This window comes from Moschus berezovskii, chromosome 20 (assembly GCF_049115385.1).
Source record: "Moschus berezovskii isolate FMDL1 chromosome 20, NW_MosBer_1.0, whole genome shotgun sequence".
In the NCBI taxonomy this organism is placed as follows: domain Eukaryota; kingdom Metazoa; phylum Chordata; class Mammalia; order Artiodactyla; family Moschidae; genus Moschus; species Moschus berezovskii.
Genome location: NC_142479.1, coordinates 38,476,723 through 38,502,728, shown reverse-complemented (window position 1 = coordinate 38,502,728; position 26,006 = coordinate 38,476,723). Strand labels below are relative to the sequence as shown.

The 26,006-nt window shown below is 54.8% G+C and overlaps 5 protein-coding genes and 1 long non-coding RNA gene across 9 annotated transcripts; 3 read left to right on the top strand and 3 right to left on the bottom strand.

Annotated features, from left to right (window-relative positions):
- The first annotated feature begins 540 nt into the window (after positions 1–540).
- On the top strand, positions 541–1,187 carry LOC148774691 (uncharacterized). The gene is made up of 3 exons (XR_016035491.1): positions 541–658; positions 840–928; positions 1,054–1,187. It is a non-coding gene; the product is annotated as an uncharacterized LOC148774691 (long non-coding RNA).
- A 981-nt stretch (positions 1,188–2,168) lies between these two features.
- SLC25A11 (solute carrier family 25 member 11) lies at positions 2,169–5,002 on the bottom strand. Its single transcript, XM_055404673.2, has 8 exons — positions 4,753–5,002; positions 4,004–4,156; positions 3,711–3,917; positions 3,434–3,524; positions 3,262–3,352; positions 3,077–3,176; positions 2,933–2,984; positions 2,169–2,794 (listed from the first exon to the last, which is right to left on the bottom strand). Exons 1-8 carry the CDS (start codon positions 4,845–4,847, stop codon positions 2,639–2,641), a joined length of 945 nt encoding a protein of 314 aa, XP_055260648.2. The 5' UTR covers positions 4,848–5,002; the 3' UTR covers positions 2,169–2,638.
- Positions 5,003–5,092: 90 nt separating this feature from the next.
- On the top strand, positions 5,093–9,717 carry RNF167 (ring finger protein 167). Its single transcript, XM_055404661.2, has 10 exons — positions 5,093–5,299; positions 5,435–5,931; positions 6,014–6,094; positions 7,311–7,436; positions 7,518–7,605; positions 7,782–7,872; positions 8,088–8,193; positions 8,332–8,425; positions 9,063–9,143; positions 9,221–9,717. Exons 2-10 carry the CDS (start codon positions 5,848–5,850, stop codon positions 9,517–9,519), a joined length of 1,050 nt encoding a protein of 349 aa, XP_055260636.1. The 5' UTR covers positions 5,093–5,299; positions 5,435–5,847; the 3' UTR covers positions 9,520–9,717.
- Positions 9,718–10,193: 476 nt separating this feature from the next.
- PFN1 (profilin 1) lies at positions 10,194–13,091 on the bottom strand. The gene is made up of 3 exons (XM_055404706.2): positions 12,790–13,091; positions 11,165–11,357; positions 10,194–10,547 (listed from the first exon to the last, which is right to left on the bottom strand). The coding sequence occupies exons 1-3, from the start codon at positions 12,919–12,921 to the stop codon at positions 10,450–10,452; spliced, it is 423 nt and encodes a 140-aa protein (XP_055260681.1). The 5' UTR covers positions 12,922–13,091; the 3' UTR covers positions 10,194–10,449.
- A 2,012-nt stretch (positions 13,092–15,103) lies between these two features.
- ENO3 (enolase 3) lies at positions 15,104–20,875 on the top strand. 3 transcript variants are annotated; one of them, XM_055404642.2, is made up of 12 exons: positions 15,104–15,169; positions 16,353–16,439; positions 16,729–16,824; positions 17,204–17,262; positions 17,429–17,498; positions 17,932–18,065; positions 18,989–19,211; positions 19,304–19,501; positions 19,688–19,889; positions 20,313–20,421; positions 20,578–20,636; positions 20,723–20,875. In XM_055404642.2, the coding sequence occupies exons 1-12, from the start codon at positions 15,154–15,156 to the stop codon at positions 20,790–20,792; spliced, it is 1,323 nt and encodes a 440-aa protein (XP_055260617.1). In that variant the 5' UTR covers positions 15,104–15,153; the 3' UTR covers positions 20,793–20,875. The 3 variants fall into 3 exon arrangements, with proteins under 3 accessions (XP_055260617.1, XP_088684954.1, XP_055260626.1); XM_088828828.1 differs by lacking the exon at positions 15,104–15,169 and adding an exon at positions 15,657–15,753; XM_055404651.2 differs by lacking the exon at positions 15,104–15,169 and adding an exon at positions 15,677–15,748.
- A 28-nt stretch (positions 20,876–20,903) lies between these two features.
- Positions 20,904–25,954, bottom strand: SPAG7 (sperm associated antigen 7). 2 transcript variants are annotated; one of them, XM_088828829.1, is made up of 7 exons: positions 25,715–25,954; positions 23,215–23,282; positions 22,893–22,981; positions 22,661–22,745; positions 22,450–22,539; positions 22,195–22,351; positions 20,904–21,320 (listed from the first exon to the last, which is right to left on the bottom strand). In XM_088828829.1, exons 1-7 carry the CDS (start codon positions 25,797–25,799, stop codon positions 21,076–21,078), a joined length of 819 nt encoding a protein of 272 aa, XP_088684955.1. In that variant the 5' UTR covers positions 25,800–25,954; the 3' UTR covers positions 20,904–21,075. The 2 variants fall into 2 exon arrangements, with proteins under 2 accessions (XP_088684955.1, XP_055260662.1); XM_055404687.2 differs by lacking the exon at positions 20,904–21,320 and adding an exon at positions 21,676–22,076.
- Between the last annotated feature and the right edge of the window lie 52 nt (positions 25,955–26,006).

Genomic DNA, 26,006 nt, shown 5'->3' with positions numbered 1-26,006 from the left:
GGGTACGGAGCACAGGGTTAAGGTCTTCATTACTGTGCCTTTATCAGGGGTCTCCCCTGCACACAGTCCCAGACCCAGCGAATCATGGAGGAGTTGGGTGAGGGGAGGTCACCGAACAGAGCTCCCAATGCTGCATGGATGGTGGGGTTCCCAGACCACTAGGTTATTACTATCACTTTGGGGAAGTTTTAGGAAAGAGCAAATGACATTGTAAAGGTGGTTCCCAAGTGTACCTGTTGAGGAAAACTTGGAGAGATGTGTCAACATGTGGGCCCTGAGTGTCTCTGGATAGTATAAATAGGGGTGGTTTTCTGTTCTTTTCCTCTGTTTAGCATTTTCTAGTTATCCGCCATCGTAATGTTATTTGTACAATAAACATTATTTTAAAATGGAATTTTGTTTCTTGAGGAGAAGGAAACAAGGCGCTGGTGCCTTCACCAGCATTCCCAAGGCCCCAGCTGCCCCACCCTAGTTGCATTGCTCAAAAGTTCTAGTCCTGACTTGCACCTCCCCTGCCTGGGGTGCCTTCCTTCTCTCCTCCAGGGGTCACCAACAACCAGGCCACCACGAGCAAGTTCCAAGTCAAGAATCAGAAGTTTCCCAGGAGCTCAGGGATGCTACTGAGGGTATCTGCCTGCAGCCCACAGTACTAGGCCAGGTGGGTGCTTCCTGGCACCGGGGGGCACCAGAAACCCAGCTCTCCTGCTCTGCCCAGGGTGGCAGGGCAGGGGAGGGGAGGGCCTGACAGTGTGTACCATCTTGGTGGGTTTTACTGAATTACTCCCAGGTTTCCTGCTGTCAAGCCAGGAGGCAAACAAATGGAGCCTTCTCTTCCCCAGGTGCCGTGGGCTCCGCCATTCCCCTTAGCATATTGGGTAGACTTTCTCTCCTGCCTCTAGCCCAAGCCCAGACTTGGGGTCCAGAGAATGTGAGTGAAGGCTAAGCATTTCTGGCTCCGGGGAGACCCCCTCCTCCTCTGGGTGGTGCAGGGAGAATCTTCCTCATGTGAAACCCTGACATTTCTTGTCTTGCTTTGAACTCTTCCCACGATAGAAGACAGCTCTTGAGCTTGGCCAGCGACGACTTCTGTGCACCAACCCACCTAACGGTCCGGCTTCCCCTCTCCCAGCAAACACTTCATTGCCTGTGCTCCAGCTATTAGACTCTGCAGAGATTACCGGCTCCTCAGAGTTTCTCTAAGCCTTTGCTCTCAGAGGGCCAGGAATGCTTCCCCGCCCCACTTCCCTGACCAGTCGGTTACTGTGCAGTCTCTCCTGGCCCAGACCAGCCTGGGTGCTTCACGTCACCCTGCAATGGTCTGCTGGTGACTTTCCCTGTATCACTCTCCCCTCTGGACTTGGAACTCATTAAGGTCAAGATCCAGGCTTCAAGTGTCCCTAAGCAGCTCCTGTGGCCCAGGCCAGCATGTGGGCAGAGCGGGTAAGACAAGTGGCAGAGGTGGGAGGGCCGGGCTGCACCGCCAGGCTACTGAGCTCAACTTCTGCTTCTACTGATGGGTTCTGCCAAGGGGACAGCGCCCAGCTGCTGCCTGCCTGTCCCCTGGCCTGGCTCTGGAGAAGCCCTCAGGCCTCAAGCACCAGGCTCTTCTTCCAACTGACCTTCTTATGTCCTTTTATGTCCCAAAGAAGTTTCTAATCTTCTTGAGGGCAGGGCCTGGTATCCCACATCTAAAGAAACAAAGAAGGCAATCACCCTCCCCAGCCTGTGGCCCAGATCAAGTCTCCGGCAAATACATTCCCCTTCCTAAGCCTCCAGGCTCTGGGGGCCTGACTGTGTGTCCACTCCATGCCCTGCCCCCGTCCTCCCTCCCATCTCGAAGGTCAGCCTTCTCCTCTCAGGCTGTAATCCCTCCCTCTTCAGGCTTCAGAAGCAGTCACCAGACCCCAAGGCTTTTCCTGGGGATTACATGAGACGACCTGGGCGTCTGCCGAGTTCTTGGGGGAACGGCTAGGAAGCCTGGAGTTTGGGTTTTTCTCATACGTCAGCTGCTGCAATATGACTGATTTATATAACACTTGTATAAAAACCGTGAGTGCTCTTTCTTTAATAATTTTTCTTACAAACTCCAGTTCCTATTCTCTAGGAGCACCTGCTCGTTTGTCCGGTCTCCTCCCCCTCCTGTGCCCACAACTCTCCAGATTTGGGGGTGGTGTCAGCAATCCAATTTATTGATTATGTCCTCAGTGAGGTGGAGGGAGGAAGGGCCACCTCCTCCTACTGCAGACCTTTGATCATCTTGACGGCTTCTGCTCTCTCCTCTCCCTTCAGCCCTGCCTTGGTTTCCCCACTGAGAAGGGAGGGGCTTCTCCTGTCCTATGTGCCCTGAAAGTAATATCCAAGGAGGCCCCAGAAATCCCCAGTGAGTTTCCAAGGTTCCCCCAAGGTATAGCCAGGGACAGAGAGATGATGCTGATCAGGGCAAGGAGGGCAAGCTGGAGCTGGGCAGGACAGACCAAAGTCTTTAACCGTAGAGCAGGGAACCACACTGTGTTGGGAAAATAAATAGAGGGGCCCAGGGTAACACAGTCCAGGCCCCCAGGGTTGGGGGGCACACTGACTGTAGGAGCAGGGGGTGAGACGGAGCCCCGGCGCAGTGACTCCAGGCCCCCCACCTGCCTCAGCCACTGAGGAAGAGACGCTTGTAGGCCTTGTTCATCTGCTCCAAGAAGATGAAAGTGAGGACAGTGTGGGGGCCCAGGCGGGCATAGTATGGTGTAAAGCCCTTCCACAGGCTGAAGAAGCCCTCGTAGCGGACGACCTTCACCAGCACATCCTAAACAGAAGGCAGGCAGGGCACTGAGGCTAGGACCTGGCCTCTGGGGTCCTCTTCCTCTTACCCAGCTACCTGCCTTCTCCCCCTTCCCCCCAGCATCCAATTCTGCAGCCCAAGCCCCAGGCTCTGGTTCCTCACCAGCCCATTCTTGTATTCTGGCTTCCCGTCAATCATCCGCATGTTCTGGATCCTGAAGGACAGGAGGCAGGGACATGAGGACATAAGAGGGCCTTTCCTGTCCCTCTCCGGGCCCAGGTCTGTCCAGATTGTCCAGATACTCACCGGGTCTTGACAATGTCCACAGGCATGGAGGCAGCAGTGGTGACCAGGCCACTGATCATGCTGGCACAGAAGTGGCACAGGATGTTGTCAGAGAAGTAGCCTGGGGGAGGTGGAGCAGGGGGTGGCAGTCAGCTTGAAGCTGGTCCAGGCTAGCTGGGAGCTGAGGGTTCAGTTCTGGGTCTCACCTGAGTCCAGTAAAAACTGCTTGGACTGGGAGTAGGAGGCAAGCTGGGCGGCATTGACGACGACAGCCCGAGCCATGGTAGGGATGCAGCCCTGGGGTGAGGCGTGGAGGGGGAGTCAGAAATGCCCAAGACTGGACCCCAGGTCCCCTAAGTCTCCAGCCCCTCTACTCACCCTCCATAGTGTGGGGACCCCCTCTTCCTGGACAATTCGAAACAGGGCATTAAACACGTTTTTGTAGCCACGACGCTGGTCAACTGGAAGCCTGGTGGGAAGGCAGGGAGAGGCCAAGTTCGGGCTAGACCACTCTGCCCCCACAGGCGCAAAGAAAGGGAGGCCAGAATGCTGTGAACAGGTGAATGCTATGCCCTAGATCTAGGATAAGAAATCACGTCTTTCATTCTAGATTCCAGGGAATGGGGCTGGGGGCAGGCTCAGACCTAGAACTCACCGGCCATCAGCGGTCATGCGGATAAGAGCCACCTCAGCTGGTGTCCCCACAAAGGCACCAGTTGCACCTGCAGTCATGCCAATCACGGCCTTCAGCAGAAAGCCAGGGGGTGTACCATCAGTCCCAGTCAGGCGCTCAAACAGCACAGTATAGATACCAAGGCGAGTAGTAGTGTAGGTGGCCTGGCGCAACAGGCCAGCTGATAGCCTGGGGGGGAGTGAAGGGGTCAGTGCGTCAAGCCCAGGTCTAGAGCTGTCAACCCACAACCTACCCCCATCCTTTGGCCCCAGTACCCGGTGTAAATGCCCCTCAGCCCTTCTGCCCTCAGGATGCTGGTGAGGGCATGGAAGCTGGTTTTGTACTCTCGTGTCTTGGCTCCTTCCCCACTCAGCTGCATCCGGTTCTTCACCAGGTCCAAGGGCTGCACAAAAACTGTAGCTCCCATCCTGGGGGAAGATAGGGGCAGCATCAAGGGCTAGGTGTCTTAGATCTACCAAAGTCCCTTGGAGCCCAGCAACAAGAGGTCACAAAGGGCAGGGCCTGCCATGCTATTGACTAAGTGTTCAGGAGCTGGTGGGCACGTGTACAAGACTCTCTACCTGTATCAAGAGTAATGGGTCTTAAAAGTCCAGCAGTCAAGAAGGGATCATGCAATGAAAGCATTTCACGCAGCAACAAGGGTGTCAAGCAGTGACCCCGGGACTGTGTGCAGTCCAATTCAAGGAGAGGTGGGCATTCATGATCTGGGACCCCATATAGTCTAGCAGGAGCCATGCAATGACTTGAAATCCCATACAGTCCCGCAGTCAAGCAATGGGTTGGGAAACTCAGGTGGTCTGGTGGGGGTCGTGCATGCAGCCCAGGGGGGCCCTGCGATGGGTGAAAAGATCCTGGTAGCCCATCAAGGATCCTGCAATACGATGGGGACGGCACTGACCCCGTGTCAGCTCGGTTCACTGCAACACACCCAAAGAAGAACCGGGCCCGGTTCCTTGCACCCGTCCCTTCCTCCTCCTGTCCCATCCCTGGGGCCTGAGCTTACCCGGCCAGGCCCCCAAACAGGAACTTGACGGACTTAGGGGAGGTACGGGGCTTCCCGTCCATCCCAGAAGCCCCGGGACTCGCCGTCGCCGCCATCGCCACTCAATGGCCCTCGGCTCGCGGTCCCGTGCGCGCGCGGCCCCGCTCGCGCCCAAGGTGACACCGCGCGCGCAACAGGGGCGAGGACGCGCGCGCACGCCCCTCCTGCTCTCAGGTCCAGCGCTAGCTGGAAGTTGGTGCAGGCGCAGGCGCAAGCGCAAAGGCGGCCGGGAGTAAGGCGGAGCTGAAGGAGGAGCTTAAAGAATGGGTGCGGGAAGGGGTGTGGCTGATTTTGGAAGTCGAAGCTAAGGCGCAATTTTTATCGAATTGGAATCGCGGGAAAAAGGAGAGGAGAGTATCTGAAGATCTCGCGAGATGAACTGAGCTAGGCTAGTCAGAATTAGGCGGTCTCTCGCGATACATACAGGAAGCTGTCAGCTGGTGGGAGGGAAATGTGGTGAGACCTCTCGCGAGACTTGAAGGTAGCGCGGCGGCCAGAAGGAGGACAGGTTTGTAAATCGGGCTGTTGCAGGGTCCTAGGCACTAGCGCGGAAACGACTAAGTAGGCATCTGATGTATCGGTGCTCCTCTCATCGCCACAGGCACTGCCTCACCTCTGACCTTTCTTTTAATCGGTCTTTTAGAACCGGAAGTCCTTAGTCGTGAGCGTCCAATGCTGGAAGCGGCCTGACTTTATTTGCCGGAAACTCTTTTCCAGAGGATGGGAAGACGGCCCACTTGGCCGGAAGTCCCACCCCTTTGAGCTCCCCCACCCTTCCAGAAGTTTTTCTGTCACCTGTGCTGGTCTTCGTCCCCTTTCCCGATTTTATTCCTATACCAGAAAAGGATTATTTTTAGTCTCTCCCTCCCAGCTCCAATAGACTAGTTGGGTACCTCACTCCCCGAGTCGGAGGTCCTTCCCTGAGCCCCCATGTAGCTGGGAAGTGGGACCTGGGGGTGGTTGGACCCCTGGGATCCTGAAGGAGGGCCAGAAAGGGCGCAGAACTCCGTTTCTGTTCCTGTTATCCGGACGCGGCCCCCTCCACCTCCCGCTGCCATGCACCCTGCGGCCTTCCCACTTCCTGTGGTTGTTGTCACTGTGCTGTGGGGAGCGGCCCCCAGCCGGGGGCTCATTCGAGCGGTGAGTCGGAGGGGCCAATGGGGGAAGGGCGCTGAAGGGAGAGGTTGCAGACTAAAGGGCCAACACGGATTCTTGTCCGCAGATCTCGGACCACAATGCCAGCATGGACTTTGCAGACCTCCCAGCTCTCTTTGGGGCTGCTTTGAGCCAGGAGGGACTGCAGGTGATTGTCTTCCCTTTTTCCTGTTTCCTTAAGTTATATCTCCTGGGTAGAAATTCAGGAGCCTTTCTTGGATGAAGCTGTTAGTGGGAAAAGTGTCAAGTTAGGAACTAAGTGCAGGAGCATGTCTAGTGTGGTGGAATCCAGAATCTGGAGGTAAAAGACAAAGTCTACTCCTAGAACTCTGGGTCTTGGAGGGAAACTGAAAGTGGACTAAGATAACAGGTAGGGCGAGTGGTGCTTATCAGTAGGGTCTCTAGCGCCAATTACTGCCCTTATGATCTTGACAAGTTAATTATCTCTCTGAGCCTTTAGTTTGTTTTACTGTAAAATGGGAAAATAATAGAACTTATCACAGGATTATTGGGAGGATGAAATTAAATAAGCAGTTTTGTAGTACTTTTTCACAGACTGCCACATAGCAAGAACTCAGTTGGGCCATAAATACCCGTATTGTTGTTTGTAAGATGGGTAATTGGAAAATTAAAGGGAGGTGTTAAGAAACAAAATTCAACAGGACTGAATTTTAAAGTTCTTATTGGCTTTTATTTAATGACCCATGAATCAGGCAGCATTCCACCCAGCAGATAGATCTCTGAAGAACTATACAAAATGAAAGATTTACAGGCAGAAAGGGGTCGGACAAGGAAGTTATAGCAGCAAAGATTTGTTTGTGGCAAAATCACCTTGCTTTAGGGAACAGAAGGGGTCTATCAGGCAGATTACCTCACTAATGCTGACCATGTAACTCCAGATAGACTGGTTTAAGATTCCATTCTTGGGGGAAGCTAAAATTAAGTATTGAGTTTGGTAACAGGGAGCTCAGCGCAATACCTCGATTTGGTCTGTTTTTTTTTTTAAACTAGTATGTACTAGAGCAGGGAATGTGAAATAACTTGAGAAAGTGATGTGGACGAATGGAGAATCGAATTACAGTCAGTGGGGAACTGGAAGGCTGAAGAATTAGCCAGGAGTGGGGGTACAGATTAGCTCATGTGGGAAAGAGAGGGATGATGTAGAGTCTAGTAAAGGGCTGTTGTTTCCCCAGAATTGCATCTTCAGAAGGTTGAGAGGTAGATTTCCGACTTTGGTGTGGTTGCTCAGACCAACCCCAGGAACGAGGACATGCGGGATGTGGGAGCCAGCATGCATGGTGGGACCTGTGGGGAGCAGAACCTAGGGAGATGAAATTCAACTGTTGTTTGCTTCTCTTCCCCAGGGCTTCCTTGTGGAGGCTCACCCAGACAATGCGTGCAGCCCCATTGCCCCACCACCCCCAGCCCCGGTCAACGGGTCAGTCTTTATTGCACTGCTTCGAAGATTCGACTGCAACTTTGACCTCAAGGTTGCTGAATGTGGTGTGGGAGCTGGGAGGGTGAGCACCAGGAACGAAAGTGACGGTTTCTTATCTGCCTTTTCTCCCTAGGTCCTAAATGCTCAGAAGGCTGGGTATGGTGCAGCTGTGGTACACAATGTGAATTCCAATGAACTTCTGAACATGGTGTGGAATAGTGGTAAGGCTGGACAGCTGCGTTTTCAGTAGAGCTTCGACTGAGAGGATGGCAGGAGGGGTGGAGCCTTAGGGTAGTCAGTGCTTTGGGTGGGATGGGGCAAGAGAGTCAAATGCCAGGGTTACCAAAGGATTCGTGTGGCAGCTTGGGTCCCCAGTGTAATGCCCTCACCCCTGCAGAGGAAATCCAGCAGCAGATCTGGATCCCGTCTGTGTTTATTGGGGAGAGGAGCTCCGAGTACCTGCGTGCCCTCTTTGTCTACGAGAAGGGGTAGGACCTGTCCCTCCTTCCTACTCTTCCTTCAGCACTTCCATGCCAACCTGGAGCCCAAGCCTGTGCCCCAACCATTCAGCCTCAGCCCATCATACTCTTCCTCTTGGTACTTTCTCCCCCATCCCCACCCACCCTGTTCAGAGCCAGTTACTTTGTCCCTCTTTGTCCTTTTGCCTTTTCTGCCCCTCTGATATTGGTCTTCATTTTCCCAGGGCTCGGGTGCTTCTGGTCCCAGACAATAGCTTCCCCTTGGGCTATTACCTCATCCCTTTCACAGGGATTGTGGGACTGCTGGTTTTGGCCATGGGAGCAGTGATGGTGAGTAGCTCAGGGACCAAGATGGGAAGAGTCAAGGCCTTTAAAGCCAGATTGGCTTTGGGGTTGCAAGACAGGGATGGTTTGTACTGGATTGTCCAGATTTGTTCTAAGACTAATGCATCTACTCCCTTTCACCAGATAGTTCGTTGCATCCAGCATAGGAAACGGCTCCAGCGGAATCGACTGACCAAAGAGCAGCTGAAACAGATCCCTACACATGACTATCAGAAGGGTGAGGAGGGTTGAGAAGATCAGGCCTTTCCCACCACTTACCTGGTTCTGAAGGAGTTGAAGCCCAGGAGATAAGGAACAGAGATGGCAGGGGAGATGCCAGTCTGAGATGCCATCTTTCCTTTTTTTTCCCGTACATAAAAGGACAGGACAGGTTTAGAGCAGGATGTGGAAAGCAAAGATGATTAAATGGAATAGTTGGGGGGAGGGGGGGAAGATGGAGGACCTTGCTCATAAGAGAGAGGGTGGATAAAGCAGAAAAATGGAAGGAGTGGGGAAGATGCTGCCAGAGAAGGAAGACAGGTAAGAGGGGGCTGGGGCTTCAGGCCTGGAGCCTCCAATGCCCTTATAAGGCTATGGCAGAAGCCCCACCCCATTTCCTCTCCTCCCACTCACTATCTCTCCACTCACACCAACCCCCAGAAAACCCACTTCCCTTCTTACCTCTGCTTCTCTTTGCTTGTGCCTTCTAACCCCAGATTCCTCATGTTCCACCCTGCTTGTCTTAGCTCTTCCTCTGGCTCTTTCGAGCCAGAAAAAAAAAAAAAAAACATTTGCAGGTTTAGCACAGGCCTCCCAGAGTGACTTCCTGTGGGCCCTGGTTCAGAATGGCTCTGTAAACTTTTTTCTTCCACTAGGAGACCAGTATGATGTGTGTGCCATCTGCCTGGATGAATATGAGGATGGGGACAAGCTGAGGGTACTCCCCTGTGCTCACGGTGAGGCCCTCACTTCCTGTCCCCAGGCCCCCAGGCCCCCAGCAGGCATCAGGTGTTCACCTCATTCCTCTTGGCAGCTTATCACAGCCGCTGTGTGGACCCTTGGCTCACTCAAACCCGGAAGACCTGCCCCATCTGCAAGCAGCCTGTGCATCGGGGTCCTGGGGATGATGAGCAGGAGGAAGAAACCCAGGGGCAAGAGGGTGATGAGGAAGGGGAGCCAAGGGACCAGCCTGCCTCAGAACGGACCCCTCTTCTGGGCTCCAGCCCCTCACCTCCCTCCTCCTTTGGCTCTCTAGCTCCAGCACCCCTCGTCTTTCCTGGCTCTTCAACAGACCCCTCACCCTCTACCTCTTCAGCTGCCATCCTGGTTTAATACTCCCCTCTGCACCACCTCTGATGACCTATTTGCACAGCCCCTCTTCCTCTCTCCAGTCTTCTACTTTTGAGGGATAGGAGACATTTCCACCCCAGATTTCTCCCCTTACCCAGCTCCATCCTTTTGAAGGGGTTTGGGGTACAAAGGGACAGGGTCTTCACTTACTGGGTTAATAAAATTGTTTTTGTGGACTAAGGAAGGGTGAGATCATTCTCACACAGGGAAACGTATTCTCCTTTGGGGAACTGCCCCTTTCTGCCATACAGGGGCGAGGGCGTGTGGGGAGGGGAGGCTAACCTGCCGTCTTGGGGACAGCCCCAGTAGGCATCTGTTGTGACTCAGAGAGGGAGAGCCCCGCCCACACACGAGGATGACTCAACTGGCCCTGCCTTGCCCGCAGGCCTGGACCCATTCTCTGGTCTGGATGGTTCTATTCCATCATCCACCAATTCAGCTAGCACACTGGGGACCTACGGCTGGATGTTATTGTGAAAGGCCAGGGCTGAAGCAGGTGTTTAAATCCTGGACATGAAAACAAGAAGCTCAAAATGTTAAGACTTTGTAGTGCTCTCCACCCTCCTGCTGCTTTTCTAACCCCAAGCCATGATAAAGGAGGCAGGTCACAAGAGCTGTCCTCCATCCTGACTCCCAGGCTAAAACCACACAGCACCTTGTTAGTAGAATCTTTTTTATTCAGAAAAAAAAAACCCAAAAAACAAAAAAGTTTTCCAACCACACACAGGAGGGGTATGGGTTGGGGGCAGGGGGTGTCTGTCCATCCAGCCCGGGCCCCCAGCCCATGTGGTTTTGGCAGCAATAAGGGGTGTGGGGTAATGGCCCAAAAAAATAAAAATGGTGTATGTATGTGTGTGGGAAGGAGAGGGGTGCAAAAGCAGTGGGAAGTGGTGAGGGGAGGGCCAGACGAGGTCAGTACTGGGAACGCCGCAGGTGAGAAGCCATTTCATAACATTTCTTGTTGATCATACCGCCGTGGACACCTTCTTTGCCCATCAGCAGGACTAGCGCTGGAGGAAAGAGAAAGGAGGCTAGGACCCAGGTATCACCACCCCACCCCCTGCCAGCTGTTCAGCAGCTGTCCAACCCTGGGGGCTGTAACCCAACCTCATCTCTCCCAACCCCCCACACACAGGCAGGCTGTCAGTCACCCTGAAACAATAGGTCTTTTCAAAAGGGGAAAATGAAGCTTAAAGGCTGGAAAGGAGCACAGTAAAATTTAGGGGTCAAAGGCTTCCGGACTGTTGACTCATGTGTTCAGGCTAGAAATCACTCTGGATGAACCGGCCACCTCCAAGTTTTCACAAAAGAGCTCAAAAGACAAGAGCAGAATGCTGACTACCATGAACCTTTTACCTCCTCCAAGAAAACAGGGAGTTCCTCCTCTGAAAATGCTCAAGGTAAGAAGGGACTTAAGAGGTAATACAGTTCAACTTCTTTATACCGTATGGTGAGGAACTGAGACAGAACTAGCGGAACAATTCAGTGCCCCAGCATCCCGCAGGCTGGGAGTAGAAACCTGGTTTGATCCTTCACACTAAGTGATCCACACAGAAGACCCCAAAAGATTAACAGAAGGAGGTACGTTATGGATTTTGGAGCTAGAGAAAGGGTAAGAAAAACTCACTCTTGGCAGTCATGGTGACAGTGATATTGAAGGTTGGGGCTCCACCGGTGCTCTTAGTACGGAGATCCATGGTAAATTCTCCATCCTGCAGCAGTGAGTCCCGGATCACAGAACATTTCTGGCCCCCAAGCGTTAGCCCATTCACGAAAAAACTTGACCGGTCTTTGCCAACCAGGATACCGACCTCAGCAGGCTGAAAAGAGAACCAAGCACCCAGCAAGTTAGTCAATACACCAAAGTTCCCACCTGCCTTCCATTTCTCAAGGAAGCTAAACCACCTGGGGTGAGAGGTGTATGTTATGTGCTTTGTACACATTCGTGAAATCTGAGAAACTCAGGATTGTTGGGAGTGCACAAAAATATGATCTTGAAACCTAGAGAATGGTAACAGGAAGGCACGACATAGTCCTCTGACTCAGACGTCGATTTAGATGTCGTTTACAAACCCAGTAAATAAATGGGGCCAAAAACCAGTTAAGAGAATGGAGTGGAGAGCCTTGGATGCTCAGAACTCTCCTTCAGGAAAAGCAGAAGCGAAGAGGGGAAGGGAGGGGGCGGGCAAAGCAGGAGAAGCAACTTTGCCCTTATTTGGTCAAAGGTTCTACAGGAGTTGTTAGGGGCCCGGACGCCTGGGTCTCTGAGTAACCTAGAGTTTAGGTTCAGGTATCTGTGCTCTAAGATGAGGAAGCAGATGCCTCGGGGCATTCAGGGAAAGTTGAAGAACTTTTGGAGGAGGCCTGGGGCCAGACCCGACAAGCCAGCTCTCGGGTCTAGATACCCCGGGGAACGTATCTTCCCCTCCCCCTTACACCCCAAATCCCCACATCCGGTCCCCTCCCGCCCGGAAATCCCCTTCCCCCCCTTTTGAACTTCCGCTCCCCCTCCCCACTTCCGGGCAGTGTGGACAGGGGAGGTGGTGATGGGGACAGCAGTAGTCATCCCTTCTTCCTTCACTTATACTGTCCTAGAACTTCTCACAAAGTTCCCCTGCTCCAGGTTCTGCCGGATGGCGGGAAGGAAGGGCGAGGGGACTCCCAGGACCGGTCTCACAGGAATGCTGAGTCCGACGGCCCGACTGGCGGGGAGAGGGGTCGTCGTGTGGCGCCCTAGCCCTCTCTAACGGAGTTGGGAGGGGCAGGGAACCCACGGAGGTCGGCCTAGGGACCCAGGCCATGCGACTGGGGCTCCGTCCCGCATCAGAGGAACAATAGTGGAAGGGGCGCGAGCTGGCGGCCGGAAGTGGAGCGGGGGGTCCAGGGGTCCCCAAGTCCCTTCTCAATCAAAATCCCGGGTAGAAACTACAGCGCGTGCCCGACCCGCCCTGGAGGAGGCGGAAGTGGGCCGCAGCACCGGGCGGCGCACCCTCCCCGCCCTGTGCCCCGGATGTAACGCCCCGTCGCGGAAAGCGGGGCGGCTGGCGGGCTGGGCGCAGCCGCCCGGGGCGGAGGACTCAGGGGGCCATGGAGGGGCCCGCTCACGTGCAGCCGCCATTCGCGCCACTTCCAGGGCAAGGACCGGGTCACGGCCTTTCGCCGCCCGCCGCAGACCGCGCCCGCCCCCACCTGAGTCCCTCCCTCAGGGTCCAGGCCGGGCCAGTCCCCAGGACCGTGCAGGCCTCTCAGTACCGTGATGTTGACGAAGGTCTTGCCGGGGACGGCGGCCCAGACGGAGGGCGAGTCCTTATAGCCCACGATGGCTGCGTCCTGACAGGTCCCGTCCGCCATGAGGTTGTCGATGTAGGCGTTCCACCCGGCCATGGCGCTGCTATTGGGGCTGCTCTAGGGGCTGCTGCTGGGGCCGCGGGCTGGGCTCGGGCTGGCGGGCGGGGGAAGACGGAGAGCTTGGGGCACGCGCTGCCGTCCGGACCGCGGCTCTGCTAGCTGTGCAGCAGCCCTCGCACCGCCACTTCCTGCTCCTCCCCACCCCCCTAGATTTTTATTTGCAAAGGGCGGTGGGGGCGGGGCCAGCTCTCCACTCCCTCTCTCCCTCCCCTCGCCTGCCCAGATACCGAACTTTGCAAATGCAATTTAAAAAATCCCTCCCCCTATTGCAAAATTTGCAGAGTTCGATGGAAAGCGAGGCAAAAAGGATGGGGGTGGGTGGGGATGGGTTAAGGTTAGGGACCGCTCCACTCCGCCTAAATTATCAGACTTTAGTGGAGGGAAAGGGAGTGAGCCAGAGGGAAGAAGGAAAGTGAAAGAAGTAAGAATTATTAAACTGCAAATTTTAGCAAATTAAGGAGGATTCGGGTAACTCAGGGTTAAACAGAACGACTCCCCCTTCCCCCACCTCTGCCGGGGGCAGGAACGGCGGGCGGCGGCGGGGCGCGTGCGCCCGCGCCTGCGCTGGGGCCGGGAGGGAAAGCGCGTGGGGCGGTTGAGGCTGGCGGCGGGCTTCGCGGGCGCGCGCCCGGGCGCGCCAAGCGGGACGGATTTGGACCCTCGGCGAAGGCAGGCAGGCCGGGGACGTGTCTCCTGCCGGGCGGAAGGGGCGGAGGCGAGGCGTGGCGTGTGCCTGGCCGCTTCTGCCCTCTTGATTTTATTTATTCAAGAAATAAGGCAGTAAAGAGAAATTTGACCAAATACCCCCGGCCGTCTTCAGAATTGAAGTCACCCACCAGGGACACTTCTGTCCCCAGCATCTGCCTGGGCGGCACAAGCGGCACTCACTGGAGCCCACCTCGACTCCAGGGGGTTGTGTCTCACTGGATCAGCTCCAGCCTCATTCCTCACTCCACGTCCCAGCCCTGCCCAAACTCCGGTCAGCAGTTTGGGTCGCCGGCTGTGCCCCCTGGCCCGTGTCTGCAGAGGTCATTGAGCACCGTGGGGCCAAACGGGCGGGCCTATTTTCCAAGGCGGAAGAATACTAAGTGGTTTCTCAAGATTGCAACTTTTTCAAGAGGGGGAAAGTCCCTTCAACTTTGGCCTTTTGGGGTTTTTTTTCTTCTTTTTCAGTAAAACTTAGACCAAGAACTTGTGTGCGATGAGTTCGCTGGCTGTCCACCGGGAAGCGGGTGGGGCAGGACCCGCAGTCCGGCTTAGGTGACTCCAGCTCGCGCTGGCCGCCGGGGCCACTGAGGGGCTTGGCCGCTTCCGGTCCCTCGGGGGAGGGGCGCCTCCCGGACGCGAAGGGGCTTCGTTTCCCTCCGGTCCTCCGCAGCGGGCGCGGCCACTTGGAACCCCCGGAGCACCCGACGCCCCCCGAACCGGTGTTCCTCGACAGCCGCCGCGGCTGAGTCACTGGCCAGCTCGGGCGGGGCCGCAGGCGGGCACGTGGCGGCGCTCCCCGCCCGCCATCCTGACCTCTGGCCTACCGCACCCCCTACCCCAGGGTGGAAATCTCCCGAGAGGGAACGGTCAGAGATAAGGGGAGGGGGTGGCGAGGAGGCTGGGAGACACCGCGGGGCAGGGCGGGGCGGAGAGCTTGGGGGTGAGTCACCGGGCCCCAGCGGCTCCGGCGCCGGCAGGCTAGGTCTCACGAGTCCGGGGCGAAGAGCCGAAAAGCCGGTGACCCTCGCCCACCCGGACGGCCGGCTCGAAACCCGCATGTCCTCCGCTCCCGGCCGGTGCTGCAGCCAAAGTCAGGGCTAACCTTACTCCCGCCGCACCCGCTGAGACGGAGAGAGTCACAGAGTGCAGAGACTCACTTCCCCAACATTCTAGAGGCCCACCCGACTGACCCCCGGCCCTCAGACGCTCAGAAAGGGGCACTTCACCTTCTGTCCATTCATTTTTTTTTTTGGTCAATTTTGATTCAGCACCATTCATTGATGGGCTGGGATCACGCCCTAAAGCGCCCGCGGTCGCGAACGGTGGAGAAAGGGCTTCTGACTGACAGCTTCCACGCAGGCGATAAGTGCTGTCCCAGCGCTATCAGCAGGGCCTCGCGCCAACTCCTAGGGCCTGTCTAAATTCGTCTGCCTCCCCCCTCCCCCACTCCCCTCGCCGGCCGGGAGAGGGTAGGATGGGGTGGAGCGGAGAGAGGCCGCCATGAGGACCCCGAGAGGTGAGACCCTCTCGCCTTCTGAGTGGGCAGTTCAATTTAGAGCCCTGCTCTCGGCCAGATCCCCCTCCCCAGCTCCCATTGAGGACAGAGGCAGTCCCCCACCCGCCAAGTGAGCTGTGGTTGTCACTCCTGTAGCCCCTCTTCCAGGCCCCCTCCCCAGACCTGTAGGGCTCAGGTTACCCTTGGCCTTTCCTAAAGGGCACTAGTTCCTCTTTAACCTTTGCAAAAGAGGAATACAACCCTGACACGGGGAGAGACCCCCCCCATTCGAAGCCCCTCTCCTCTTTCTCCCCAGGAATAGAATTAAAAATAAGGACTTTTATTGGAGAACAGAGAGAAAGGAGGGGATAGTCATTGCCCTTTTGGGAAGGGGGCAGGTGCCTAGGGCCAAAAGCTTGTGCTTTAGTCTGTAGTGGGCACTTGGCTGCCAGCCTGGCTTCAGGGGGAGGATGAAGAGGGGGAGAGGCGGGGCTGGCTGGGGTACAGGGTGGCTCCAGGATAAATGCCCGGCCTGAGAGGGGGTGAGCTGACACTGTCCCAGCTGCCACCTAGACTCAGAGCCCAGCGAAGACATCCCAGGTCTGGTGAATCTTCCAGCCCCAGGGGATGGGGTGGTAAAGGATGAGGGCTGTGCTGGCCTGGGGGAAATGTCAGCTTGTGCTTAAGAATCCTGGAGGGGTTGGAGCATATAGGATGGGGGTACCCAAGGATAGGAAAACGAGACTGTGAAAAGAGGCATACAGAGATGACGGAGAAGGGGAGTTAGAGTGGTAGCCAAGTGGTGGAATTTGGGGCCCCTGAAGATTTGGAGAAGGCTGAGGAGCAGGAAAAGTGAGGTAGAGTAACAGGAGAGGCTTTAAAGGCTAGGAAGTCACAGAGAACAGAATATTTGGCCAGGGGGTGGAGCGAGAAGGCATAGTGCAGCTTTGTGGGAGATGGGGTTCAGCAAGTGGAGGAGTTTTAAAAGAGAGGCCCCGGATTCTGAGGATGGGAGGGTGGAATAGGAGCTGTTCTGAGTGGGGGAGGGGGCTGCGCCTGCCACTTTGGTCTGTGACCTTTTTGTGGGGTATTTTTAGCTCCAGCACCTGCCTCCTTGGGGTGGGGAAGACTCTTAAAGGGCAAGGGATTTGGGGTTCCTTAAGGGATCAGCTGTCCATACTCATTCACACCTCTCACTCTGCAGCCATGGCCATGCAGAAAATCTTTGCCCGGGAAATCCTGGACTCCAGGGGCAACCCCACTGTGGAGGTGGACCTGCACACGGCCAAGGGTAACCCAGGGCCATTGAATTGATTTACCTAGGAAGACCCCCAACTCTTATCTGCCTTTGCCCCCCAGCTGCATGCGACATCCACTCTTTTCTCTGGAATCCCCTTCTCCAGACTTTTCCCCAGGCCTTGCTCTTCCAGCTTGACTCCGCCCCTACCCCACCTCCCAACCCCACAGTGAGGAGCCATGATATCTCTACACTGCCCCCTGTCCCCGGGTTCCAAGAGGAGACCTCGGCCCTTTGGAGGTGAATGGGACTCTCTGTGATCTTCCAATTCCTCCTACTCCAGGCCGATTCCGAGCAGCTGTGCCCAGTGGCGCTTCCACAGGTATCTATGAAGCTCTGGAACTAAGAGATGGAGACAAGTCTCGCTACCTGGGGAAAGGTGAGGAAAGACCAAGGCTGGAGGAGCCATATGCGAGGAGGGTTTCAGGATGTGGCATGAGCTGTCTGCATAAGGTAGAGAAGGGGTCCCCAAACTCCAGGGCATGGACTGGTACCTCTTGTCAGATCACTGGCAACATTAGATTAGAAATAAAGTGCACAATAAATAGAATGCACTTGGATCATATAGAAACCATCCCGTACCCCCACCCCATGCCTGGTCCATGCAAAAACTGTCTTCCATGAAATTGGTCCCTGGTGCCAAAAAGGTTGGGCATCGGAAGAGGAAGGGGAACTGAAAGTTCTCAAGGAGCTGGGGGCCACGGGAAGAGACCTGATTGCATAGGAGATCTGAACCCCCTGCTTTGTGGCCTCTCCAGGAGTCCTAAAAGCTGTGGAACACATCAACAAGACCCTCGGCCCGGCGCTGCTGGAAAAGGCAAGTAGAAGACACACTCCTTCACCTGCTGTCTCATCTCCAGAAGCTCAGGCTTGGCCAACCAAGCCTTCTGCCCCGATACCTGCACGTCTTTTTCCTCTAGCTCACGTCTTGACTCCTGAGAAATCTAACCACTGCTCCCCCCTCCTCAAACTTGCCCTTCCAGAAACTAAGTGTGGTGGATCAAGAAAAAGTTGACAAATTTATGATTGAGCTGGATGGGACAGAGAATAAATGTGAGTGAAGGGCTAGGGACAGGGGATGGGCTGTGGTGGCTGAGGCTGTGGAGGCGGTTGTAGGGGGGGTGGAGACTGCAGGGGTGGGGTAGGGGAGGACTGCAGCCTGAGGTCTGGTTAGGATTATTTCTGCATCCCGCATTTTGGGGCACGGTGTAACTGGCGGGATTTGTACTCATCCCCCAGGCATTTCCTGATGCCTGCCTCATGCCAGGCTTGGGCCGGGCTGTGGACACAGACATGAAGTTGACAAGTTTCCCTAGGGTGGGGGATCACGGGGCCGGGTGGGGTGGGGAAGAGATCTGTTAACTTACTCAGTGACCAGTGGTTTGGAGAGCTCTGGATTCTTTCTGGGGTGACCAGAGGGGACATTCTGGGAGACAGCCCTAAACCCTGTGGGTGGAGCAGTCACAGTTTATACTTCTTCTTCCAGCCAAGTTTGGGGCCAATGCCATCCTGGGCGTGTCCCTGGCCGTGTGTAAGGCTGGAGCAGCTGAGAAGGGGGTGCCACTCTACCGACACATTGCAGATCTCGCGGGGAACCCAGAGCTGATCCTCCCAGTCCCTGTGAGTGCAGCCACCTGGCCATGCCCCACAGGCACTCCACCCATGGGGGAGGGCAAGGGCAGCCCCCAGAAAATCCACCTTCCAGACTCAGCTTCGAAGAAACAGTTTCCTGAACCAGTAGGAACCTCTCCTACTGCCATCCAGCCCTCCCCTTTCCCACAATCCAAACCTTCCCTTCAATCCCTCTCTGCTTCTTTCCCTAGATGTAACTGGCTCCTTCACATTCCAATCCCAGGCTTAGTTTTCCCAGTTTTTCATTCTGCTGTGCCCCAACTCCAGATGGGATGGAGAGCTTCTTCATGGCAAGGATCTGGGCATTTTATTTTTGTGTCTTCTTTAATCCTTATGAAACCAAATTTGCTCCTAATGGAAACCCTTTGATTTAATCGCATCAATAATGTTACCATTTATTGTTACTTACTAGGCAGATTGTATAAGAGCCTGAGCTCTGGAGACAAGCTGCTGGGTTCGAATCCTGGTTTTGTCTTTTAGCTAGCTGTGTGACTTCTGGCAAGTTTATTGAACCTCTCTGAGCCTCAGTTTCCTCATCTGTAAACTGAAGGATAATAAACTGTACGTAGTTACAAGGTGGTTTAGAGAATGAAATGAGCCAATAAAATATATGTAAAGAACTTAGAGTAGCGCCTGGCCTGTAGTAAGTGCCATGTCAGTGTAGGTGCACATGCTAAGAACTGTATATCCAACTTCTTTTAATTTTCCACCTTAGATCCTGCAGGTAAGCAGGTGATACCCCCATTTTATGAAAATGAGGGCAGAGGCTCTGAGGAGTAAAATTATTCATCCTAGACCACCCAGTAAGTAGGGGATCCAGGATTCCATGTTGACCTCACCCCCCCACACACCAATCCCTTCTTGATTCCTGGAAACTGGCCCAGGTTCTGAGCACCCTCTCCCTGTGTCAGGCCTTCAACGTGATCAACGGGGGCTCCCATGCTGGAAACAAGCTGGCCATGCAGGAGTTCATGATCCTGCCTGTGGGAGCCAGCTCCTTCAGGGAAGCCATGCGCATTGGGGCTGAGGTCTACCACCACCTCAAGGGGGTCATCAAAGCCAAGTATGGGAAGGATGCCACCAATGTGGGTGATGAGGGTGGCTTTGCACCCAACATCCTGGAGAACAATGAAGGTCAGTATGAGCACTTGGAGGGGCAGGACCCCTGGGGTCCCCACGGAGACAGGGTGCACTGGAGCCTCAAGTCCTCCCTTGCCCTCTCCCAGCCCTGGAGCTGCTGAAGACGGCCATCCAGGCGGCTGGTTACCCTGACAAAGTGGTGATTGGCATGGATGTAGCAGCATCTGAGTTCTATCGCAATGGGAAGTACGATCTCGACTTCAAGTCACCTGACGACCCCGCTCGGCACATCAGTGGGGAGAAGCTGGGCGAACTGTACAAAAACTTCATCAAGAACTACCCTGGTGAGACCCCAGCTTCCACTGCTCCTGCCCAAGTCCCCAGCAGCTGCTCAGCACACCAGCCTCGGCCCCTCCACTGCCACCACCTCAGTCCCTCCCATCCTTAGCCCCATTGCAATTTTCTGACCCATTACCCCTTTGTGAGGCCCTGCTGACCTTAAACCCGACTTTGCTCCCCTCCCCCACCAGTGGTGTCCATTGAGGATCCTTTTGACCAGGATGACTGGGCTACCTGGACCTCATTCCTCTCGGGGGTCAACATCCAGATCGTGGGGGATGACCTCACAGTCACCAACCCCAAAAGGATTGCCCAGGCTGTGGAGAAGAAGGCCTGCAACTGCCTGCTGCTGAAGGTCAACCAGATTGGCTCAGTGACCGAATCCATCCAGGCGTGAGTGCCTCCTGGCCTGGGGCATCATGGCCTCCCTCCACCCAGCTTTACAAAACCTCTCCAGCTACCCTCTTGTCCACTAACTCCAGGTCTGACTCTCGCTTGGCTCCTGACCCACCCCACCCTCTCCACCTCAAACCTTTGACTAACTCCTGACCTGATCCCAGAACTTTGGTCATTGTCACCCTGCCTCAACCCGTCCCCACCCCTGCCATCCCCATCTCCTAGATTCTGCTTCTTCCCACCAGCATCTCAGGAATCCAAATTCAGGATCAGGAATCTCCCCTTCTCTCTTTCCCCAAGAACTTTACTCTCCCCACACATCTCCCGTCCCCCAAAATAAAAGGGAGAGGCCCCACTCAGCCCCTGGCTTTCACCCTGAGGAAGTCCCACCAGGCCTTATCAAATGTCCTCTCCACCCAGCTGCAAACTGGCTCAGTCTAATGGCTGGGGGGTGATGGTGAGCCACCGCTCCGGAGAGACCGAGGACACCTTCATCGCCGACCTCGTGGTGGGGCTCTGCACAGGACAGGTACTCCTGGGCCCTCCTTTGCCCAGTGTCTAAGTTTTCTTGGGGTCCCTGGCCTCCTGCCCCAGAGTTGAATGCCACCACAGGTTGCTCCCTCGGGGCCAGGTGCAATCCCTTCTCTCTAATCTCTTGAAACTCCTGGAATTCTTCTCTCTTCAGATCAAGACTGGTGCCCCGTGCCGCTCAGAGCGTCTGGCCAAATACAACCAGCTCATGAGGTACCATGGGCACAGTGGGCCTGGGCATCAAGAGCTGAGGGCTTTTGGGTTGGAGTATCACAGCCCTGACCATGTCTGCCTTCCAGGATTGAGGAGGCTCTTGGGGACAAGGCTGTCTTTGCTGGACGCAAGTTCCGTAACCCGAAGGCAAAGTGAGAAGTTGGAGGCCCCAGGAGTGCACAGGACAGACCTGGGCCTTCAAGCCCTTCCCCCTGAAATAAAACACTGGTGCCAACCAAGTCAGTGACCTGCTTGTTTATGGGAAGGGGGAGAGGAGATGCTGGTCCCTGGGCTGGATCAGACAGGAGAGGTAGGAGCAGGAGGGGCGAGTGGACATGGAACCCACTGCAACAAGGAGGAAGTGAGGGACTGGTCAGAGAGGAAGTTGGGCTGGATGTAGAACCATTACAGTCACATTATGGAAGGAGGCAGGGGAAAGTCAGTACATTATGCGAAATGAAGCTGAAGAGGAACTGACAGAACATTGAACCAGCTCCAGAGGGGTGGGGGACCAAGGTCTGACATCACGATGAGGGGGAAGCTGGATCAGATCTGCCTGGAAATGGAAATTTACGCGATCTGCGGAGGGCACTGCAGTGCTGAGGTCTGAGTGCTTGTCCTTATGAAATTGAGGTACTTGGTGAGGACAGTCATGGGAACCAAAGCAGCTACATTTCCTGGAGCCTTGAGGATGGGAAACTATTCTCAATATTTAACATACATTGACCTGTGCAATCTTTGCAACCGTCCTATCAGGTACTTACCATTATTATCCCCATTTTACTGGTGAGGAAACTGAGTCACAAACAGGCAAAATACTTTACCCAAGGTGACAGGAAGTGGCAGAGCCAGGATCCAAAGCTAGACCACTTGGCCGTAGTGACTGTGCTCTTAAAAAATACTATCCCTTAGGAATTTCTGCAAAAGTGCCAATATTTGGCCATCTTTGGCCCACAAAAGCAAGTTTATATTATTCAACCTATAATTATTTCACCTCCTCTCCAGAGCCTACCTTTCTCTCCGCTAACGGACCAAGACATTGGGTCAAACGGTGTTTATTGAATGTAAAGTAACCCCAGCCCCATGGGGAAGAAAATTCCAGGAAGAACAGGATAATACAGATTAAATACCCACCTGAGCATTCACACTTTCACATACTAACAAACACATACACACACACACACACCCCCCACATACATATCCAAGCTCGAACAGTGACAAACACTGTGCCTGAGTGACAGCTGTTAGAAGGTGGGGCTCCAGGATGGGTTCTAATAGCAGCAGCCTCATCCCTCCCTGCCCCCTGCCCTGCCCCGGGGAGCTGGGGTGCCTAGGAGGTAGATGGTAACTCTTCCCCGCTCTGCCGCAGACGCTTCTTGGCCCGGATCTCGTTCATGGCCTCTTCAATGGAGCGTGTGTCCCTCTTGTTGGCCACGGGCACTAGGGGCAGACGGGAGGGTGGGAGGACCTAGGAGCCCTGTGCTTTGGCCTCCCCTCTCCTTCACCCCAACCTGTGCTCCTCTTCCCTGCCCCCTCCCAGCCCCCACAATGGCCTCACCACAGCCGTAGGTCTTGTTGGCCTGTAGCATGTGAGCTGCATCCTTGGCTGCCCCCTTGCCGATTAGGTGGCTGTATTTGTCTTTGTAATCGCTGGCCGGGCTCACCACCACGGGTCCCTGCTGGGCTGCCTCCTCCTCCTGTCGCTGGGCCAGCTCCTGAGGGTGCAGAGGAAGGCACTGGAGCTCAAGGCCTGACCCCAACCCCTCCCAGATGGTGGGTGGCAGGGGCCCAGGGACTGCCAGGCATAACTCACCTTCAGCCTCCGTTTCTCCTCAGCCTTCTGGGGGTCCCACTCCTCCCCACGCCGGTAGGAGTCCAGCTCTTCATCTGAGGGTGCAAACTCCTGGAAAAGAAGTGGGTGATGGGGTCAAGGTTCCACATACATAGTTTACCTTATTCCTTTCCCCTGGGGAGGGGTACTGGCTGAAAAGGAGAGAGCGGGGAACTCAACTCGGGCCTTTTACCTTTTTGAAGATCATGACATAGCGACACTCATCATCCTCCCCGAAGGAGAAGGATGTCAGGCCAGCCACTTCCACCACATCGTGTCTGGGGAGGGGGAGCCAAAGGGAAAGCGGATGTGAAGCCATGAGGGGGGCCAGTGCCCTCCTCTAGGAGGTACTCCCCTCTGGACCTTTCACCCTTTGTGCCTCCTTGACCACCCACTTCCTGTCGCCCCAGCCCAGAGACACTCACAGTATGCTCCTCTCTATCTTATTCATCGGCTGAAACTTTTTCTTGATCTGCCCACTGTCTTGGATGAAATCTGACACCTCTTTCTCCATCTTGGTAGAGGGAAAAGGGAAGAAGATATGAGATGATGGCTCCACGCCACTACCCCTCTCCCCAGCCGGGCCAACAGGCTTGCGCCTCCCACACCTTTCCCACCTCCGTGCCACTGACTTCTGGGCTTCACCTCTCTCGACAGTTTCCACACAAACTAAGTCCTCAACCTTCCAATTCTAACTTATTGTTAGTCCTTTCTGAAGCTGCCTTTGATCTCTCCAGTTGTTCTTACCCTTTTACGAAATTCCACTTTCTGTTGTTTCTCTTGCTCCTGTAGTTTCTTCAGGCGGGCTGCCTGCTCTGGGGGCAAGAAATGGCAGCATCAGGCCAGGGACGGAAGTATGGATGGTGAGAGGTTGTAAGGCTTTGGAGGGGGGTGTCTAATGTCCGCTGGGAGGTGTCAGGGTAGGAAGGGAGGATTACTGTTGATTCGCCAAGTATTTATTGATATTTACTCTATCCCTGATATGGTAGTAGGCCCTGAAGTACAAAGAGGATGAAGACACAGCTTTGCCCTTTAGGAGCTCACAGTTCAGTGGGAGAAACAGAGATGAGAATCACGATCAACTCTGTTTCCCACTGGGGAAACCAACTAGCAAACATTTATGTATTGCTTACGACATACCAAGAACTCTAAGGCTTGGGGAGGTAATGGGAACAGACCCAGTCCTGGCCTCAAAGAGTTTATCATCTCATTGTCTACAAAGGATAGAGGAAATTATTTAACTTCCTATATTTTGTAACACCCCCACTTCTTATTTCTACAGCCAAGATGAAGCTGAAATGGCCAGTCTAACATTCTTCTCCTCCTGGAGTGCAGGTGTCTGAGCTGTAAAGGGAACTTGCTACCTTTGGGTCTTACTGTCCCCCTTTTCTCTCTTCTGCCATTTCAAATTGCTGACAGTCTTAAGGCCTACTTCTTCCACAGGATCAGAACCCCTTCAGCTGCACTGAACCTATTCCCATTTTCCTAATCACTTCATGTCTTTGCACATGTTGTTCCTGCTGCTTGAAATGCTCTTCTTCCCCTTGAAAACTTTGAGATCCACCATGAGTCAGATGGTGAAGAATTACTTCTTCCTCTGGGGCCCAAGCACATTTGGTTCAGACACCCACTACAGCACGTGCTGAGAACTAACAGACTGGAACTTTGTCTTCCCTACCCCACTATGAGCTCCTAGAAGCCAGGGACCCTGTTCCTTTCCTATCCAGTTACTCTCTGTGGCTCCAGGGCTTGACAGCTCAGGTGCGCTCCTCTCTTCAACCTGATGGGCTCTGTCAGTGCACCCCATCTTGGTCACTGACTGCTGTGTCTGCCTTGAGAGTCTTCTCTCTGCATCTGAGGAGGTGACTTAAGATTATGGTTAAGCACATGGGTTTAAAAGTCACACCTGGGTTTGAAAGGCCGCCACTAAGTAACCGTGTAACCACAGGCAAGTGACTAAACTCTGAACTTCAGCTTCCTAGTCTGTCAACAGCCGCTAGTGAACCACTTAGTCAGTCGTGGTGAGCATGAAGTAACTCAGTTCCCAGGTCCCATTATGCTCCCTCCTTCCTTATAGCTTTCAAATATCTGCCTGGAGCACTGTGTTGCCCTCTCACTAACTGAATTATCTATTCTTCAGATCTCAGCTCACTGCAGGCTAGGTTAGAAGCCCTAGGTAGTTCCACTCCTAACAATTATTTTTCTTTCAGAGCATTTATAAAGTTGATTTTTAACTCCTATGTGATCATTTCATCAGTGCTCCGGACTGTGGGCTCCTTTGAGTGTGCCACTGGCCCTTAGCAACCATTCAGTAAATATGGATGTTAGTTTGACATTAAGCAGCACTTGAGCACTTTGAAGGCACTCAGCCTGTCCTGGCCTCCCTCGAACGGGTGGGGAGCCGGTGTCCTCCCCTAAATTCACACGCTGCGGAGCCAGCAGGAGAGGCCTGCACCGGCCAGCGGGCCGCGCCCTACACTGGCAGTCCAATTTGAACCGCCAGCAGAGAAATTACTCGGAGAACACAGGCTGGTAGACTATGGCCAATCGGACCGGGTAGGGGCCTTCTTATTCCTCCAATCAACATTCACGACCCGCCCAGGGAACTCAGGAATTTCAGGGTACAGATGAGAGAAATGTTGGAGCGTGGCAGAAGGGATCGGGTTAAACCAAGTAGGCAGGGCATAAGGGCTCTGAACAGCTCCAGCAGCCAATTGGAGGTGCTGAGGATGGGTTAGGCTAGAGGAAAGTCGAACAAAATTTAATCAGTAGACCTTTAAGTTGAGGAGGCCAATAGGGGAGAAAGGGTTACGGATGGACGTATCCTGGATCCAATCGGAAGGGGATTAGGTGCATGGACCGGCGCACCGGCAGGGCGGGCGGGGCCGAGCGGTCGATCTTACCGCCCTCCGATCCGAAGGCAGGAAGGGGTTGGGTGGGGTTCAGGGCAGTCTACCAATCAGACCACGCCACCGGCGGACAGGCGGGCCCACGGGCGAATTGAAAACAAGGACTGTGGAAGGCCAGGGCAGGAAGAGGCAGGGGGGCTGGTGCTGAGCTTCAAGGAGCCAATCATCGTCCGCTAAGAACAGCGGGCGGGTCAGCAGCCCTTTTAGGGACTCGGGGGGTCTCTGAAGGGGCCGGTGAGGGGTCTTTCAAGGTTGAGAAGGCGGGGTCATCCAAAGAGGGAGGATTGCGATCCTGAGAACCGGGCGAAGAAAGCCGGCTATGAATTTGGGATCCTCACCTCGGGCCTTGCGCCGAGTCTCCTGATCACCGAGGCTGGGTGGCTTCTCCATGGAGCTCAGGATGGAGCCCAGTAGGTCCGCCATCTTGGGAGTGACTGAGAGGGGGCGGTGCGTCTTAAAGGGAACGGCAAAATGCCTTTAAGGCCGGAAACACGTCGGAGGCGGAAAATTACGCACACGCCCCGCCCCGGCGCGGCTCAGATCTCGGCTTGGCGCACCCGCAGCCTTCCGCCGAACGAGGCCCCGCCCCTCCCCGCCGCCCGCAGACAGAGGCCGGAGGCTGGCTGGTGC

Excerpts from the sequence above, each read along its gene's own strand:
- ENO3 (XM_088828828.1), top strand. The coding sequence starts at position 15,672 with ATGCCCGGCCTGAGAGGGGGTGAGCTGACACTGTCCCAGCTGCCACCT. Across the intron at positions 19,502-19,687 it reads CTTCATCAAGAACTACCCTG|TGGTGTCCATTGAGGATCCT; the intron begins GTGAGACCCCAG and ends CTCCCCCACCAG. Across the intron at positions 19,890-20,312 it reads GTGACCGAATCCATCCAGGC|CTGCAAACTGGCTCAGTCTA; the intron begins GTGAGTGCCTCC and ends CTCTCCACCCAG.
- SLC25A11 (XM_055404673.2), bottom strand. The coding sequence starts at position 4,847 with ATGGCGGCGACGGCGAGTCCCGGGGCTTCTGGGATGGACGGGAAGCCC. Across the intron at positions 3,525-3,710 it reads CGCATGACCGCTGATGGCCG|GCTTCCAGTTGACCAGCGTC; the intron begins GTGAGTTCTAGG and ends CCTTCCCACCAG. Across the intron at positions 2,985-3,076 it reads GTGGACATTGTCAAGACCCG|GATCCAGAACATGCGGATGA; the intron begins GTGAGTATCTGG and ends CCTGTCCTTCAG.
- PFN1 (XM_055404706.2), bottom strand. The coding sequence starts at position 12,921 with ATGGCCGGGTGGAACGCCTACATCGACAACCTCATGGCGGACGGGACC. Across the intron at positions 11,358-12,789 it reads AGACCTTCGTCAACATCACG|CCTGCTGAGGTCGGTATCCT; the intron begins GTACTGAGAGGC and ends TTCTCTTTTCAG. Across the intron at positions 10,548-11,164 it reads TGTCACCATGACTGCCAAGA|CGCTAGTCCTGCTGATGGGC; the intron begins GTGAGTTTTTCT and ends TCTTTCCTCCAG.
- SPAG7 (XM_088828829.1), bottom strand. The coding sequence starts at position 25,799 with ATGGCGGACCTACTGGGCTCCATCCTGAGCTCCATGGAGAAGCCACCC. Across the intron at positions 22,982-23,214 it reads AAGTGGAATTTCGTAAAAGG|ATGGAGAAAGAGGTGTCAGA; the intron begins GTAAGAACAACT and ends CCCTCTACCAAG. Across the intron at positions 21,321-22,194 it reads CAACAAGACCTACGGCTGTG|GCTCCAGGAAATGTAGCTGC; the intron begins GTGAGGCCATTG and ends CCCATCCTCAAG.
- RNF167 (XM_055404661.2), top strand. The coding sequence starts at position 5,848 with ATGCACCCTGCGGCCTTCCCACTTCCTGTGGTTGTTGTCACTGTGCTG. Across the intron at positions 6,095-7,310 it reads TGAGCCAGGAGGGACTGCAG|GGCTTCCTTGTGGAGGCTCA; the intron begins GTGATTGTCTTC and ends TCTCTTCCCCAG. Across the intron at positions 7,606-7,781 it reads GAACATGGTGTGGAATAGTG|AGGAAATCCAGCAGCAGATC; the intron begins GTAAGGCTGGAC and ends TCACCCCTGCAG.